At 45.3% G+C, this 18744-nt stretch overlaps 1 protein-coding gene across 3 annotated transcripts in view; it reads left to right on the forward strand.

Annotated features, from left to right (window-relative positions):
- LOC144065844 (adhesion G protein-coupled receptor L3) overlaps nt 1-18744 on the forward strand; it is a 91523-nt gene that overhangs the window by 45508 nt on the left and 27271 nt on the right. The window contains exons 9-13 of one of the 3 annotated variants that reach the window (XM_077589035.1): nt 6940-7049; nt 9022-9036; nt 9386-10186; nt 16356-16697; nt 17977-18080. In XM_077589035.1, the coding sequence (XP_077445161.1) occupies nt 6940-7049; nt 9022-9036; nt 9386-10186; nt 16356-16697; nt 17977-18080 (1372 nt within the window). Of the gene's footprint in view, nt 1-6939; nt 7050-9021; nt 9037-9375; nt 10187-16355; nt 16698-17976; nt 18081-18744 lie in introns of all 3 variants that reach the window. The other 2 variants (XM_077589036.1, XM_077589037.1) reach the window with 2 other exon arrangements.

An 18744-nucleotide genomic window follows, 5' to 3' on the forward strand; every position in this document is an offset into this window, starting at 1 on the left:
ATGTTGAAGGATAGCGGGGAGGGATTGGCGGCGCCGGGCGGTGGGTGGTGGGTGGTGGGCGGTGGGGGTGGCGTAGACCAGAGAAAGGCTTGAAGCCCAGATCAAAGATGGCTCATCTGAGACCACCGCTTCCTGCTCTTATTGCCTGCCGAGGCCGTCACCTTGAAAACTTGATGGAAATTCAGACTAGGACGCCGAATCTTGCGCTGCCGTCGACGATGATAGACGTCAATCAAAATGACTTTATCTCTAGTAGACGTTGGATCCAGATTTTTTACATTTTTATGAAAAAGTGATCGTCAGGGACGGGGGGTGTCTTCATGTTGATGTTTTTTTTTCCGATTTATCAACGTTTTTGCCATCCAATAATATTTTTAAGCCTGGTTTTCTTACGCTTTTTGGCATCTCTGGTTGTGTTGTAGTGTTGCGTAGTAAATATATGTTTTGGGACCCTGGACAATTTTCGTAGCTCCAAATAATGACACTAAATGAGAAGATATATCAGCTTTTTCACTAAATTTCCACCCTGTGAAAACAATCCCAATAAGGCTGATTTATTGACTTTGACCCAAACGGACTTTCATTATTGCGATGACGGCACGCCATCGATCACGTCGAGGCGGCAAGAGTTATTTCTGGCCGTTTGGTATTTATTGGGAGGAAAACAAAAGGCAAGGATCTGCGGCTGGTGGCTCTTGAAGATAGAGCGGATTGCCATTGTAGCCACCCTCATCCCTTTTGTACCCGCGCCGTAATTAGCGGCTTAACACCCTCCCGAAGCTAAGCTCCGGGCGCTCGGCGACGGGATTCGGCGAGCTCGCGAAGGCCCCGAGACGGGCGCGGGGAGTTTCCATGGCGACCGTGGCCGGCCGCTCGGCCAACCCACCGACTGTTGGCTGGAGATGAAGGATGGCCGCTGAAAGGCAGGGGATTGCAGGACTTTATGATACAGCGCGTTTATCGATTTTAGTGCCGACTGCCATACAGTTCGGCCAATGGAGTCCAACGGCCCCAAAATGGATGTTCACGTGTGTGTAGCGATTTTTACAATGCGATCCATTTTTGGCCGCCTACGAGAAATAGTCTGCTCGGGCTTTCCGCATAACTGGGCTGATCTAAAATGGTGCCTGGCTGTCTTTTGCGGGCAATTTTTCCTCGTTGACCTTGCGTACGATCTTGGAAATGTAACAATTCTCCATACAAAAAATTCGAATAATCCACCTTTGGATTGTAAGGCAACTATCGTATTTTCACGACTATACGGCACATTGCATTTTAAGCCGCAGTGTCAGTAACGAGTGCTATTTCTGTATTTGACACACACAAAGGACGCACCGTTTTTAAAGACGCAGCCAGGAATGGCAAAACATACACTAGCTTAAACATACACGCTACACCCACACGCTAAAAACACGTTTTTGAAAAGGCAACGGAAGCAAAACTGAGTTGGGTTGTACTTTATTTAGCCATTTTACAATGTACTCACGTCATCATCACCCACAAATCCATCAAAGTCCTCATTTTCTGAGTTTTATACATTCGTCCAGGCGGCCACAATCCATTCGCAAATAGTAGCTAGCTAGTAGCTTGCGTAACTAGCCCGACGCTGCCTGCCACCGTTCGTAAAGCTGTGTTAATGTCGATGTCCAGGCCACAATCCATTCGCAAATAGTAGCTAGCTAGTAGCTAGCGGCAGGATTTGTTTTGTAAATCCAGCCGGAATGACGCGAGCACCAAATTAGTGTGCCCTAACCCTATCCACTGATTTATTTTATTTTATCGTGATAACAATTTTAGTTTTGGTACATATATAAAGCGCACTGGATTATATGGCGCCCTGTCTATTTTGGTGAAAATTTAAGACTTAAGTGCGCCTTATAGTCGTGAAAATACGCTAAATACCTCATTGGCTATGGTGGACATTTTTTTAGGCCATGAATGCTTAAAACTTGTAAATCCATTTCAATTTTTTTTATCACAAAAGTTCGATATGGCGGTTTATCTTTGGGTTGATGTGAAAATACCGTACCTGTTCCGCGCTTTTCTGCGCTTTCTCACCTCACCCTCACGTTTAAAATTAGCATTTTCCTTTCAATATGTGTCATGTTAATATTCATATCACTGCGGTTGTTGAAAAATATGCCCTCTCCCCCAGAATGAGATTAAAATGGGCCTACGGGCCGGGGGAGTCCCGAGGGACCTTTCTTGGCTTTGGAAGATAAATCAAGCGTCAGCAACGAGATAGGGAGCGGCGTGGTTTGTTGGCAAGAATAGAAAAATTCATCCCGGAAATCGTAAATCATGAGATGGGCAGGCCCCAGTGAATAAGCCAAACAAATCGATTCGGGAAGTTATTGCGCATTCCCTGGGACCAGGCGGGGCGGGGCGGGCTTCCCGGAGTCCCGATTTACATGCAAGTCGTACCCCTCCGTCAAAAAGTCGTCAAATTAAATGCACCCGTAGCGCATTACGGTAGCTGTGGATGATAGGCGTCCGCTCATGTACAATGTTCCCTCTAATTTTTTGTTTGTTTGGGCAGAAAGACAACCTCCCTGAGCACTGAGTACCGGTGTGAGCAACATCATCATTGCTCGCTATGGGCACACACCAGTATCACACCTGCCATAAGCAGGTGTATGTCTACTACACATAAATGATTTAGTAATAATAACATTTAATGATTAATATCTATGAATGGGCGGCCCGGCGGATGAGTGGTTCGCGCGTCGGCCTCACAGCTAAAAAAAAAAGTGATTTTATTTTGTGCGCTCCATATGATTTGCTGAAGATGAGAGTCGTGCGCAATTGCGCACGCGCACATCTTAGAGGGAACATTGCTCACGTGCCGTCCGAACGAGTATGTCATTGGCAGTCGGTGGGTTAATGTTCACGTGAGGGTAAAAGTAGGTTTTAAAAAATAAATATATTTTCTCTGTTGTATGTATTTCCGCTAATAGTCCGTAATCCGACCGCGGGGAAAGGAGCCTCTCAAACTAATACATTTTTAAAAGCTGGAGCAGGTCATATTAATACCGATACAAATGTCATTGGAAAGCATATTTCGTTCTATTGGATACACTAGTGCTATATTCTTACTTGTGCCTATTTCAAACCCCCGAGGCCCGTGTTCCACTTCTCCGGGTTTATCTGGTGACGTACTCAACTGGAAAGCTGGATGCAAACATCTTATGAAAGACGCTAATCCGCACCAACGACTGAGAAGGATTATGCTTGTCAAGAGTAAAAAAACAGCAACAAAAAAAATAACATAAAGACAGACAAAAACAAACAAAATGATGCCGACTTTTTAAACATTTCTCGAATAGTTCCTTCTTATCAAATTGGCCGACATTCCTGGACATACCGTATTTTCTCGCGAAAACGCCATATTTGTCGCTAAAAAACTGAATCGAGGTTACGGCTTATATGCGCACAAATTAGACATGTACGAAACGCCATAACGCAAGAGAATGTGCATCACGTGGTCATTTATTTCCAAAAAGATAAACAGATAAAACGCTAAACTAAATTAATTTTGACGTCTATGAATGAAAGGCAAGAAAAAAATTAACTAATCGATTAAAAGGAACTGGATTGAAAGGCCTGAATATTCAGTTTTTTATAGATGTAAAACAATGTTTATTTTAGCTTTTTTATATATATTTTTTTGATTTTACAAAATGATTTTTGAACTAAAAACACAGAAAAAAATGATTAAAAAATTACAATTATTGATTTAAAAATGGGGGAAATCAGTAAATTTAATATACATCTATAGTCTTCATTTTAATTTCATCCTAAAAACAGAAAGTCGGCACTCATGATTTACTTTCCCGGGCCACAGAAAATGATGCGGCGGGCCAGATTTGGCCCCCAGGCCGCCACTTTGACACATGTGATTAATACAGTATCTCAGAAATACCATGTGCGATGATTTTTCTCAAGATTTTCCCTTCAAATTAACACATTTGTACTCCTTATTAAAACCATGAATATGGAGGTAAACATTTTTAATTAGCGGGCGTCTTATACGAGAGAAATTGTAAAATTCAACGATTTTAATGCTATTATAAGGGTATGGCTTATACGCGGAGGTGGCTAACATGCAAAAAAATACGGTACATACGTATTTGTTTTTAAAAGAAATTCCTTCCCTGATGTAAACCTTCTGCGGGAACAGCCTTTTAATTGAGGCACACTTTTAAGGCTTGACTGTCAGCCAGTAGCACAAGACTTCTTTCTACTTGTAACATCGGTGTGTCTGTGTGTATGTGGCGAAAGGAGACAGGTGGAATGAGAGAAGATGGATGCGGCGGCGTGCAGCTGGGAAAGATAATGAATGAAGTAGACCGTGGGTGGCGAAGACCATCACTAAAAGCCTAATGGCTCCCAACAGAGGAACCGGGATATTGACCCGTCCGTCACTTTGTTCCTTCTTTCCCGAGAAGTGCAATTTCTCACGGCGGCGTCACCTACGAAAAAGTCGGAAGGCAGGCAGGCCCGTCAATCGGACATCTGGCCAATTCCTACCTGTAAAATCAGTCGAAATACTGCCTTTAAAAACCCAATCATTTTTGTTTTGACATGATCCTGTGATTTGCAATGGCCTCGAACCATTTCCTAAAAGGGGCTTTGTTCTCACAGATTCGCTTACGTAAGAGAATACAAAGCAGGATTTTTAAAATAGCGTCGTCTGCTCCTTGTTTTGGGCGGACCCAAAAAAATCCTGAGTTGTCTTTGACGGTGACGGAGAGAGAAGAACGAAAAACGAGCCGTATTGGAGTTGGCGGCTTCTGCTAGCGTCGCGGTTGCGATAAAGGGGATTGCGCATGTAGGTCAAGATAAAGGCTTCCGGATTAAAGTGCGCAATCATCCGACGTTGTTTAATCCCTCAAGGGGAATTTATTACCAACTGTGATTGCGCGACCTCGCGATCCGCCGCCGTCTGCGCGCCCTCGCCTTTCGTCAAAGGTCTAACCCAAGCGGTCCGCCAGGACGCCGCCGACTAATTGTACTAATGTACGCTCCCAATCGGGAGTTTTTGTCCTCGTTTGTTTTTGATAGGTTTATTAATAGGTATACTTTAATAAAAACAGAGAGACATCGTTGACATATTCCAGCGTTGAAACTTGCAAGTGACATTCTGAAGGAACGGCATCCTCCTCTGTCTATTTAGTCGCGCATAATCAAAACACTTAAGGTAATCTGATTCAAACAATTTCATAAGCTAACCGAATAACACCATTAAGGTCAAAAAACAACTGCGGAAACCAAAAACACCTGCGTAAGAATTTGCACAAGTAAGCATAATAATTCCATATAAGGTAAAAACCGAGCGACAGTATTTTTAAACAATATGCGAGTATTCTCGGAAGTTGATTCGATTATCGCCATCTGCCGGAATCCAAGTCAAAGCAATTTAAGAGTCCTTCGTAGATCTTCATTGCGAACTCAGATCAACAGTCCTTGGCCCGGAACTTGGTGATCTGTCAGGTCAATAGTCCTGAAAACAATTAGATGTCCTCGAAGCCAGCTGCCTCGAGCTTGCTCGGTCCCAAATTGGAATAAAGCTCCTATACATTATGTTGGGTTTATTCTGGGATGTTACTATATATATATATATGTTTATTAAGCATTTTAATAGGTAATGAAGCTAAAAATTAATTTGTGCTTTATGTTGGGACCGCGTAAGCTCGATACTTTCCCCCACAGCTGCTTTCGAGGCCAGTTAATTGTTTTCAGGACTATTGACCAAACAGGACACCATGTTCCAGGCTGAGACTGTTGATCTGAGTTGGCAATAAAGATCTACAAGGGACTCTTAAATTGCTTTGACTTGGATTCCGGCAGATGGCGATAATCGAATCAACTTCTGAAAATACTCGCATTATTGTTTAAAAATACGGTCGCTCTGTTTACCTTATAAAGAATTTATTATGCTCATTCGTGCAAATTCTTACGCAGTTGTTTTGGTTTCCGATTCGCTCGGGTCACATTGTATGCTTACTTGTGTTTGAATCAGATTACATGAAATGTTTTGAGTATGGCGCGACTAAATGGACAGAGGAGGATGCCGCTCTTCAGAATCCTCTTGAACGAAGGCGAGTTGGGAGTGATTTTCCTTGCAAGTTGTAGCCAGTGTATGTTAAAGATGTCTCCCTGTTTTGATTAAAGTGTATTAATAATAAATCTATCACAATATTAATGATTAATGCACATATAATAACATCCCAGAATAACCCCATCAGTTTTAGTCTACTGGCATTTCCTGGGCCGAAAATGAACTCTTCAGGGGACAAACAGACAAACTGCTAGCTCGCCTTGGTTCCCAGACACGTGACTGACCATATCTCATTTTCTACTTTGAAATAGGTTGCAACGCACACTCTCACACGTTTCCTTTCGTGGCCTTCTCGTGGCTTCGATTGATTAGCGGGCGGCTAATCAATGTTAATTAAGGTGTTGAGGATCTTTTAATTGCGCGGTATGAATCATTGTGTCGGACCCCGCTTTGACCTTCATCGGAGCGAGAATAAAAGCCGTTTTGAATGTTGCGAGATAATCATGGGCTGCAAACAAGTATGGATTTGCACGAAACGTCTTCGGTGTGTGTGCAGAAATCCTCATTGTTGTTGTTCTTCTTCTTCAATCGACTTGACGTGCCGTGGCTCCAGCTAGCCGCCACCATCCGGGGCTCCAGAGTGGAAAACAAACAGGAGGCAGGAACAACAGAGTCATAAAACGAACAAATATGTACACAGATCGGCATTTGGAGACCGGCGTGTGCTGTGTATTCGTTTGGGATTCTAAATGTGATGAAATAACTCGTGAAACAACACGCATTGTTTGATGAACTCCATTATTTTCTGCAGCAAAGCACGGCATTATCGGCTCCTCATTATCGTCCTTGCTAATGTGCCATCTTGTCCTGCGTTTCAGATGTAACAACCGGACGCAGTGCGCCGTGGTGGCCGGACCCGACGTATTTCCAGACCCCTGCCCGGGAACTTATAAATACCTGGAGGTCCAATACGAATGCGTACCGTACAGTATGTATTCTCTTCTCTTTTTCGTCACGGTCGTCGCCCTCTAGCTTTCGTTCCGCCACGAGCTTTACCGTTGGAGCTCGTGCACTTTTCCAGATTAGGAAGCCTCCCCACCAGTTTGACGCGATGCGAGGAACCCTACCCGAAGGTCCATAAACATGTCCGGCGGACGGCACCTGTCCGCCCCCTTCGCCGTCTATCCTCCTCGCGCCTTATTAAAAAGCTTAACTTTGGCGGCGGCGGCGACTCCTCCCGCGGGCCGAGCCCCGGAAGAGGTCAGCGCTTCCGCCGGCGACCTCCTCGGTGTTCTAGCTCAGGCGTGCGTCGAGTCCTTACATGTCCTCAGCGGGCGTTTAAATGGGCCAACACGCCGCGGAGGGAAAATCTTGCGAGCCGGCGACGCCGTGGATTTTTCTCAGCGCTCTGGTTTGGATGGCGAGAAGTTTTGACTCTCTAGCTCCCCCAGGATGTTGCTCACGTTGGCTCCGTTGATGGTTTTTTAAAACCCGAGGAAAAAAAACTACATTTCTAGGTCCGTAAGATTTCATTTGAGTTTTCTCATTGCAAAATATTCCAAAAAGAAATAAGCCGTGAATTGCATTTAAGGCTAGCAGCGCAAGTACTACATTGCTTTTGTTCAACGTTTAAGCCAGGGGTGTCAGACTCGGGTTGGTTTGCGGGCCGCTTTAACGTCAACTTGCTTTCACGTGGGCCGGACCATTTTAGATATAATATTTAGATTTTTTTTTAATAAATGGATTAAAAGAACTGGATTAAAGCCCTGAATATTCATTTTTTTATAGATCTAAAACAATGTTTATTTTAGCTATTTTTATATATTTTTAGATTTTACAAAATGATTTTTCAACTAAAAACACAGAAATAAATGATTAAAAATGACAATTATTGATTTAAAAGGGGGAAAATCAGGAAATTTAATATACATCTATACTCTTCATTTGAATTTGATCCTAAAACAGAAAGTCACCACTCATCATTTACTTTCCCGGGCCACACAAAATGATGCGGCGGGCCAAATTTGGCCCCCGGGCTGCCACTTTGACACATGTGGTTTAAGCAATGCAAATTATAAAAAAATGTCATGTAAAAATACAAGTCAAAAAGAGAAAACGATTCAAATAATGTATTTTCATTTTGGAAAGTCATTATTTCTATGAATTTTAACGTACTCATTGTTCAATGTAAATTCGGGCACCAACGGCTTAATGAGTTCAAACTGTGCCAATCATCGGTTCTCATTCCCTTCCAAGTACTTCATTTTGCTGATAATAATAATATTACGAGCCCACTTACCACTTCTGAATTGGGTTGGCACGCGCCAGTCGGCACCTGCTACCAATGGCTGACTTTGCCGGCTGGCAGGTGAAAGCAAAGAGTTGATTCCCCCGCACTGCAGCCTGATGAGAACACAGGTGGCCTTTTCCCGTCTTATTTGGAATCCCTTTATTGTTTCTGAAAGTGAACAAACGCGGACACCATTCCGAGAGCCGAGCCATCGAGGAAGCAAAAAAAACGCAGAGAGCGGTCAGAATCCGACGAGAAGCAGATGAAAATGGCCGGCCTCCCCGTCCATCCGTCCGTCCTCAGGCGCGTGCTATTCAAAGCCGCCCTAATCTGCATCATTAATTAAAAAGCCGACGGGACGGCCGCTCCTCCGATGGAAAAATGTTTAGCCGCGCCCACCGCGAATCTCTGTAAGGCGCTAATGATGCGGCCAGGAGATAGCAAAGCACCCCCACGCCTGGTTTTTTTTTCGCCATGCGCGGTCCGAGTACAAAGTTGCCGTTCCCGGGGAACGTCGGACCAACAAAAGCGACTTCACCCATCAATATCCATTTAAAGTGGAAAATTTGCTGTCACAATGTGTTTTGATTCGATGCCACCCTGGACCGTCGCTTCATTAATCTTTATTCCTGTCTTTTCTCTTTCCTTCCCACATCCCGCCGGCACGCAGAAGTGGAACAAAAAGGTAACTATAAATGCCAACAATTGTCTTGTTTTTCCCGCGCGCTCATCGGCGGCATACTTAGGAAAGTTACACCTCCGTGCGGCCGATCGATAGCTTGTCCGATAAACTGTTCAGCAATTTTTGATTATAGCCCTCACGCTACGATGATGGCTCTAACCTTCGGGGATTTGGCCGATCAATACCGCGGGCTATATTTATAACCTATCGGCAGAAACGGCCAGTAAGAGAGATCCCCGTCAACGGCGCCCCGAAAACCTCCTCTCGCCGCGACCGATCCGTCGGAAGGGTGGGCTTCCGTTACCTGCCAATGTAACTCGGTTCTTGTTTTTCCCCTCTTTTGGCTCCTCAGTGTTCCTGTGCCCGGGGCTTCTGCGCAGGGTGCACCAGAGCGAACACCTCTTCGAATCGGACCACCAGTCCGGAGCCTGGTGCAAAGACCCCCTGCAGGCCTCGGACAAGATCTACTACATGCCCTGGACGCCCTACCGCACGGACACGTTGACCGAGTACTCGTCCAAGGAGGACTTTGTGGCCGGCCGGCCGACCACCACCTACAAGCTGCCGCACCGCGTGGACGGCACGGGCTTCGTGGTGTACGACGGGGCGCTCTTCTTCAACAAGGAGCGAACGCGCAACATCGTCAAGTTCGACCTGCGTACCCGCATCAAGAGCGGCGAGGCCATCATCGCCAACGCCAACTACCACGACACCTCGCCCTACCGCTGGGGGGGGAAATCCGACATCGACCTGGCGGTGGACGAGAACGGCCTGTGGGTGATCTACGCCACCGAGCAGAACAACGGGCGCCTGGTCATCAGCCAGCTCAACCCCTACACCCTGCGCGTGGAGGGCACGTGGGACACGGCCTACGACAAGCGCTCGGCGTCCAACGCCTTCATGATCTGCGGGGTCCTCTACGTGGTCAAGTCGGTGTACGAGGACGACGACAACGAGTCGGCGGGGAATAAGATCGACTACGTCTACAACACGGAGCTGAGCAAAGACGGCTACCTGGACATCCCTTTCCCCAATTCCTATCAGTACATCGCGGCCGTGGATTACAATCCCAGAGACAACCTGCTTTACGTCTGGAACAATTACCACGTGGTCAAGTACTCGCTGGACTTTGGCGTGCTGGACAACCGACTCGGTAAGTACGCTTTTCCCTAAATACAGTGGTACCTCGACATACGATCGTAATCCGTTCCAGCCTTGTGTTTTGCTACTGGTTTTGGCACATTAATCCTGCGCTAACGCTGAACACAATGGGCTCATTTTTTTTTTACTCTTAGGACATTTTGGTACAAAGGGAGTAACTCGTTTTACCACAAAATTGCCGCATGATGACAACAATTTTCTAGACGAGACACATTTCTATAGCGCTATTCAACACGCGGTAATCGAAGCTCTTTTGCATTGACAAAAAATAAATGAAACATTCAAATGAGCTCCTATTTTCGATCATTTGCACAAAAATAATAATAGTAACCTCGCGAAGATCTTAGCGGGACTACACATCGACTCCAAATGAATCGGATAAACTCATTGGCTGCCATTCACGGCGGTAGACAGAATTTTTTTTAAATAACCACAGATTGGACATCGTTGAGGATGAAAAGCACAGAACAAAGACGCTAGAATTCGTTTCTCAAAAACCGATCCAAGACACTTCACCGAAAAACGGTTCTCGGCAAGACGTGTCGTCTGGGAGATGATCAAACAGCTGCTTTATGACTCCGGAGGGCTTTTTTGACGCAACCCATCCTTTTTTTTCTGCTTTTTTGATACCCCACGTTTCAATTTGCGCCCCATCTGTCCACTCTTTCCGACATTTTATTGCCGCCGCCAAAGCCGCTTGACTGGAGGGCCGCCGATTTCGCACAGCGACTCGTATCTAATAAAAGGAGAAACACACAAGCTCCCTCTTATTAAGCACAACAAATTATATTACGAGCGGCCGCGTGTCGGCCAAAGCAAACGACCCGTTAGCACGCTCGCCGAATATATAAATTGATTACCACGGCGGGAAGCCGCGCATCTCGGGGAGGGGAAAAAAATGATTTGGAACGCAGTGGCAGAGCAGCAGGCAGCGGCAGAGGCAGCCAAAAAGTGGAGAATGTTTATTTTCAACCAAAAAAAGACCCACTGTTTTGTTTCCAAGCAAACAATCCGAGCTGGTGTTTTGGCGCCGGGATATGTCAATGGGCCAATTCACTCAATGGAATACTAATTATTGGTTTAGAGGGTTTTCAGTGAATGATTCCAAGGGTTTTGTGGCTTCCAAACATCTGTCTTTTGGGAACTTTTCACTCGTAGACGTCCGACATTGTGGGCTTTCCACTTTAAATGGATTGGACGCCTAGCGTTGTCAACGGCGACCCTCACGTGAAACCGTGCCCTCATCAGCTTTGCATTGGATTGGATAACATTATTCATCCCGTATTCGGGAAATTTCGTTGTCACAGTAGCAAGAGGGTGAGGATACAGAAATAGGAAAGGCATTTTAGACATAAATAGATAGGTCATAAGTAAGTTAATAAATAAATAAATAAATATCTAAATAAATAAGCGTGTTGCTGAAATATGTATGTGTATATATATACACATACATACGTGTTCATACACAGATATACAAACATATATATAAGCACATATATACATATATATATATATATATATATATATATATATATATATATATATACATACATACACATACACATACAGATATACACATATACATACAGATATATACACATATACACATACATATACACATATACACATACATATACACATACACATACATATACACGTATACACATACACACATACAGATATACACATATACAGTTATACACATATACACATACACACATACACATACACACACACATACACACACACGTACACATATACACATATACATATACACATACACATATACACACATACACACACACACATACACACACACACACATACACACATACACACATACACACATACACGCATACACGCATACACGCATACACACATACACACACACACATATACACACACACACACATATACACACACACACACACATATACACATATACACACATACACATGCTTGAAGCAGAAGTCGGAATTTTGGCTAATGTGCATGACAGTAGTGCCCTGCGATTGGCTGGCCACCAGTTTATAGTTAGCTGGGATAGGCTCAAGCACCACCCGCGACCCTTGTGAGGATAAGCAGTTCAGAAAATGAATAGATGAATGTGTTAACATATTGGAATTGGAAGATACGATTGCTTCCCTTCCTCTTGTAACCAGCTACTCATGATTTTGTAATCAGCCATTTTCTGTCTATTTAAACCTGGGTGTTTGTCAGTCTTTGTGGGATTGTCATCATGCCAAGTTACCACGCCATGTTCCACTTGCCTCGTCTCCCCATGTCTTTCCATCAAGTCCTTGTTATTTTCTGAACATTCCCGCCCTTAAGTAATGAAAGTTTTGTTCAAGCACCCCTTCCAAATCCTTGACTGCTTCCCTGCACGCTCGACGCCACACCCGAGACGTAACAAATGGTGTATTTTTTCTAAATTAATAAAAATGCCGTGTTAGAGTGAGGGCCGAAACATAGCTTGCACTGCGGGAATTTTTATTGGTTGTTGGATCTGGGTGTCGTGCGGAAAAATTGGACATTAAAAACAATATATGTTATTGCTTTGGTTTGGCCACAAATATAAAAGGGCAAGAAAGATCCATTTTGAAGTTACTTTAGCAACCGAGTCATTAAAGAGCAAGTAACAAAAAGCTTTTATTTATTCGGTTATTTTATCATTTCCCTCTGTCCTCGTCTTTCACAGATTATAGCTTTTACTGACTTTTACTGGCTCAGTGTAATAATTTTACAGCGGCGAGTTATTTCGTGAGCTATAAATGTGTGCATTTTAATCTGCGGTGAGAAAAAAAACGGTTGCTTTTAACATGACTGCATTCTTGCAACACATTGACGCCTCATATTTTCATGTCATTTTTCTCATGGCAAAAATCAATATGAGATAGCGTCGTCCGTACACTGCCGTTGACAACGATAGACGTCCAATCCGAAGTGTCCAAGCGGATTCAACGCTTACATTTCAGTGATTGGATGCTATCATCAGTTGCACTGAAAGCAGTTCACCGCTCTTACGTTAGGTCCGACATTCATTTACGATCTGGCGTTTTTGTTTATTTTTGTACATTTGCCACATGTTGCCATCTGGCAGGCGCCCCACGCCACCCAGGCCCCCCTTCTCCGGGGGGCGAGCGTGCCCGGAACACTCCATGTTTTGGCTCAGGCGCCCGCTAAACTGATTAAGAGCGTCTAAGCAATAAACGGCGGGCTTGGCAAGAGCGCCTTGGGGGGGGCTATAACGGGAGCTCGGCTCAAGTGCTCTGATGTTGTCCGACGCAGACCTGTCGTCACAGAGCCTCAACACCCCCGCGTGCACAATCTAACAATAGTAAAATTGAGAGCAGACTAAATAGGCCTCTGTTAACATAACAGATTTTCCGATAACTTTAACCGGTTCTCGGACGTTTCGTCGAAAGACATTTGGTCCCCGGACGTTTGGTCCGCGGACGTTTGGTCGACCGGACGTTTGGTCGACCGGACGTTTGGTAGAATGGACATTTGGTAGAACGGACATTTGGTCGCCGGGTTCGCGAGTCCCGAGGTTTGAGTCACGAGACTTTCATTTGTTTAACCCTAACCCTATTCACTCAATATTAAATAATGTCATTAAATCCCTATTCACCCAATGTTAAAATCTATCAATTGCATGCGAACCCGTTCTACCAAACGTCCGTTCTACCAAACGTCCGTTCTACCAAACGTCCGTTCTACCAAACGTCCGTTCTACCAAACGTCCATTCTAACAAACGTCCAATCATGCTTTAACCTGAAAAAAAACATAACATGCATTAGTTGTACAATCTGCAAAATACGCTTATAATTATTTCTGACATGAAAAATGAATCATTCTTTTAAATGACCAAGATAATCGCTTGCCCTGTTAAATAGTTAATTAATAGAGGCATGATTCTAAGATATAGTTCAACTCGGGCCATGTGCAACTAAAGGAAATGTGCTGAAAACCTGCAGAAAGTGATCTGTCTATTTTTTTTTTGCAGCGACGACATCCATCATACACGCGTGTACTGGCCCAGCTGCCGTGGCATTTCCTTCCTTCCTTCCTTCTTTCCCTCGCCACCCGACCTCCATTAAATGTCCCCTCAAATCCCGGGATGAGAGCTGGCGAATGAGAAATTAATTGGCAAACAATGCATGGCTCCCCTCCATTATGGCTCTCATCATGTTAGATGATATCAGAGCATTAGCCCATGTCTGCCTGCATAATTGAGCCTCCGCCACCGCCGCCACTGCCGCCGCCGTTCCAATTGATGGATAACAACGCAATGAATTCGGGATCGTAATTTAGAGTCTCGCCGGATGACGTCAGTGCGCGCCGATTGGTTGCGGAATCATTCCATCTGAATTCATTCGTGACCGGTAACGACATCTCTCTTGCCGCTGGTTATGGGTATTGACTCAGCGGCTGCCGTGGACGCCCATTGACGCCCAATCTGTTGCCACTGGAAAGCACGGTACTCGGACGTTTGGTCGACCGGACGTTTGGTCCCCGGACGTTTGGTCCCCGGACGTTTGGTTCCCGGACGTTTGGTCGACCGGACGTTTGGTCCCCGGACGTTTGGTTCCCGGACGTTTGGTAGAACGGACGTTTGGTAGAACGGACGTTTGGTCGAACGGACGTTTGGTAGATCTAATATCAAAATATCAACAGTAAACTCTCTGCCATAATTTGACAGCGAGCGAACCCGGCAACCAAACCTCCATTCTACCAAAGATCTGTTCTACCAAACGTCCGTTCTACCAAACGTCCGTTTGACCAAACGTCCGGTCGACCAAACGTCCAGGGAACAAACGTCCGGGGACCAAACGTCTTTTGACGAAACGTCCGGTCACGGGAAAGCACTGGGCGGTAAAAGAACGATGTAAAAAAAACCTCATGATTGGACGTCTCTCCCTGGCCAACGGCGCTTAAAGAGTTGAGGGGCTCAAAACATGAATGTGTGCATCCGATTTAATAGGATGTGTAAAAATGGTTGATATCCCACAAATTGTTGTCATTTTTGTGTGTAAAGAGGAAAGATTTGATATTAAGAGAAGAACTAGTTGGGGATTTGGACTCAATTTAGGATCCTGTTAGGGTCAGTTGGGGTTTTGGTTGGTTTCTTTGTCCCTCTGGGCTTCCCTTCCTCTCGTAACCAGCTGTGTGTACTTGGTAATCAGCCCTTGTGTGTCTATTTAAACCATTTGGGTTTGTTATTCTTTGTCGGATGGTCTGCTTTGTTTGTACCTTGCCAAGTTGCCATGCTCCCTGATCCTCACGTTTCCCCATGTCTTCCCATCAGGTTTGATTTTGTGATTTGATTTCTAAGTCCCGGTTATTATCTAGAGACTCCTACCTTACGAATTAAAGTTTTGCTAGAGCACTCCATTCCAAGTCCTTGACTGCTTCCCTGGATCCCTATTTTCACTGCTATTGTCAATGACTTGAATATTTGGTATATGGCTTGACTGCCATTTTGGCCGTCCCAATTAAATGGCGGCCTGCTCCAAAGATGAGTTTAACACCCCCTGACATAACACATAACAACGCTCCAATCTCATGTGTCGAAAGCATCATCGCAGGTGTAACGACGGGAAAAGGTTGCAACCCTCAAATTTGCCGGTAATTGGGTTCAGCGCAAGGCTGGAAAAAAGTCACTTTGCTTCCATACGCAAACTTTTCCACATCATCGCGAATGTTTCTTGCCATTAGCGCCGATGCGAAATAATCAGAGCAGCCTCAGTGACGCCATTAGAAAGCAAGAATAGCCTTTTTTTCTCCAGAAAATATGTCCACGTTTCAAATTGGCCTCATTAGTCATCAAAAAACAAATCAAAGTTTTACTTGGAATACAGCTCGGTAAAAACGAACAAGTCTAGTTATCGGAAACAGAAATCGTCTTTTGCCAAGGAATTATTTTCAGTCAGAAGGGCAGAAAATGTCCTTTCTGAAACGACCCATTTACCCATTTGCTCATTTCAATTCCAGCCAAATTGATGCCCCTGTTTACCGGGCGCGCTCCATTCGGGGGTGTCGTCATTGCTTTTCCTCAAATCTCAACGCCTAATGGACATTCTGCTCATGTGGTCATGTTTGTCTTGGTTTTTTTTTTGAAAGATAAAGGTAGCTTATTACTCTCTCTCATTTCCCCCAGAGTCCTCGTCCTCCATGATGATCTACGCGGACTCCACCGGCACCCCCACCAGAACCACCCCGCGGCCCGCCACGACGGCGATGGCCTTCACTTCGCCGAGGACGGGCACCGTCAAGATGACGGCGACGGCTTTCGGCGCCACGTCGACGAGGACGGCGGCCCCGCCCAGGACGCAGACGCCGGTGGGGCGTTTGGGCGCAGGAGAGCAACGGCCGCCATCGTCCTCCAGGGTTCCCGCGGTCAGGGTGGAGTACTGTAACCCTCTGGTCATGATGGACGTCTCCTGGCCCAAAACGAGGCAGGGAGCGGTCGCCAAAATGCCCTGTCCTCCCGGCACAATGGGTAGGCTTTTTTTCCCCCTCCATCCCGCCTCCCACTGCCAAATGTATTGTTGTTGTTTTTTTTATCGACTGGCAAAGAAAGGAAGACTATTTTGGTCCAAGTTGCCTTTCTCTCGGCATGCCCAGAATCTTCTCCTCCCCTCCCCCGCCTCTTATCTCATGAAGCCATCAAATATAAGTCCGTCCAAAGTGGACAGCCCAAGGAAATTATATGTCAATCAAATGGGATGCGTTAGCGCGCCTCGTCTGAGTCAAGTACAAACAAGGACGCGGCGATGCTACGAGAGTGGGCTGGCTTTGTTTTCTTCCCGTTGTTGATTTCCATTCCTGGATTTTCTTGGCAGTGCAAAAGAATGATTCAGATATTTCCGTGACCGGATGTTTGGTCGCCGGACTTTTGGTCGCCGGACTTTTGGTCGCCGGACTTTTGGTCGCCGGACTTTTAGTCGCCAGACGTTTGGTCGCCCGGTTGTTTGGGTCCGGGCGACCAAACGTCCGCGACCAAAAGTCCGGCGACCAAACATCCGGTCACGGAAATATCTGAATCATATATTATATTTTGTCCATCAATACTTATGAAATAATTCCAAATGGTCTGTTAGCTCCCTTTCATTGCTTTCCCACTCGTTGCACTGCTTCCAGATGTGTGTTTTCATATTGAAGCATTTAACCAATCACATTTCAGCCATTATTTGTTGCCAGGGTCAGAAATCTACCTCAAGGCCTTCACAATCAGTTCTGCGGGCTGTGACGCTTTAAACAAGCGTCGATAAGACTGTTGCTTTAACCAATCAGATTTCGAGTTGGCAACACCACAATGCCTTGTTGCAGGCGTAGGGATACGTCATGGCTTTCACCAACAATGATTGGCTAGTGATTAGCCAGAGCTACCAAACTGTATCTGGAGCGAGCTGCACAAGCAAATATATTGTTGTGTGGATTTAAAGCCATTTTCAAGACGGACTATGCCAGAAATACGACAGGACAGGCTCGACTTTCAGCATTAGCTTCGATGGCGATAGAAAAGAAGGAAGAAAGAAAGGAGGATGGATATTGTGTACAGTTAAAAAGGATTTTTGATGAGTAAAATATGGCTATATTGCGAAATAAAATTTCAATTGTGTGCCCGGTTCTGATAACTGAAAAGCTCCAGTGTTTGTATTTAATCACTAAATGCTGCTAGGAAGTGGATTTTACCCCAATTTAGGGCAGTGTGAAAGCCTGAGTTGTTCCCGCTTGGGTTAGTTCTTGGCTGACTGATTTTTCCCTCCTTTCATCAGGGGTAGCGTCTTACTCGTGCGCGGGTCCCGAGGGCTACTGGGACCCGCAGGGGCCGGATTTCTCCAACTGCACCTCCCCCTGGGTCAACATCATCAGCCACAAGGTATCGGAACACTGGCGTGTCCTCTCGGCCTAGCACGGAGCCAATCAAAAGTACTCGCTGGCTTTTTCTCCTTTGCCCGCTCTTAATGGGTCAATTAACGTTATCGATTAGCTGCAGGGATGCGCTTGACTACCTAATAAACAGAGCTGTGACAAAAAGGAGAAGGGCGGGCTATTTGATGACTATCAGACTGCGCAAAACGACAAGTCCAGAGACGCTGGCGGTGCTGAAACGTTAGCGTTCGCGGCTAAAATCGGATGACGATTGTCGGCAAGGGCTGGCGACGACATGAGACTTGTGGTTGAGAATTTTCTTAATGGTGGAAGCGGTTTGCATTTGTTAACACTTGGAGGCAATACAGCACATGTGTCAAAGTGGCGGCCCAGGGGCCAAATCTGGCCCGCCGCATCATTTTGTGTGGCCCGGGAAAGTAAATGATGAGTGCCGACTTTCTGTTCTAGGATCAAATTAAAATGAAGAGTATAGATGTATATTAAATTTCCTGATTTTCCCCCTCATTGTCATTTTTTAATCCATTTTTTTCTGTTTTTAGTTGACGTTAACGCGGCCCGCAAACCAACCCGAGTCTGACACCCTGCAATACAGGAACCGACCAGTTCGCGACAGCAGATGCCGGTTCAATTTCAAATGCATGTAAACAATG

Source organism: Stigmatopora argus, chromosome 20, assembly GCF_051989625.1.
Source record: "Stigmatopora argus isolate UIUO_Sarg chromosome 20, RoL_Sarg_1.0, whole genome shotgun sequence".
Lineage (NCBI taxonomy): Eukaryota > Metazoa > Chordata > Actinopteri > Syngnathiformes > Syngnathidae > Stigmatopora > Stigmatopora argus.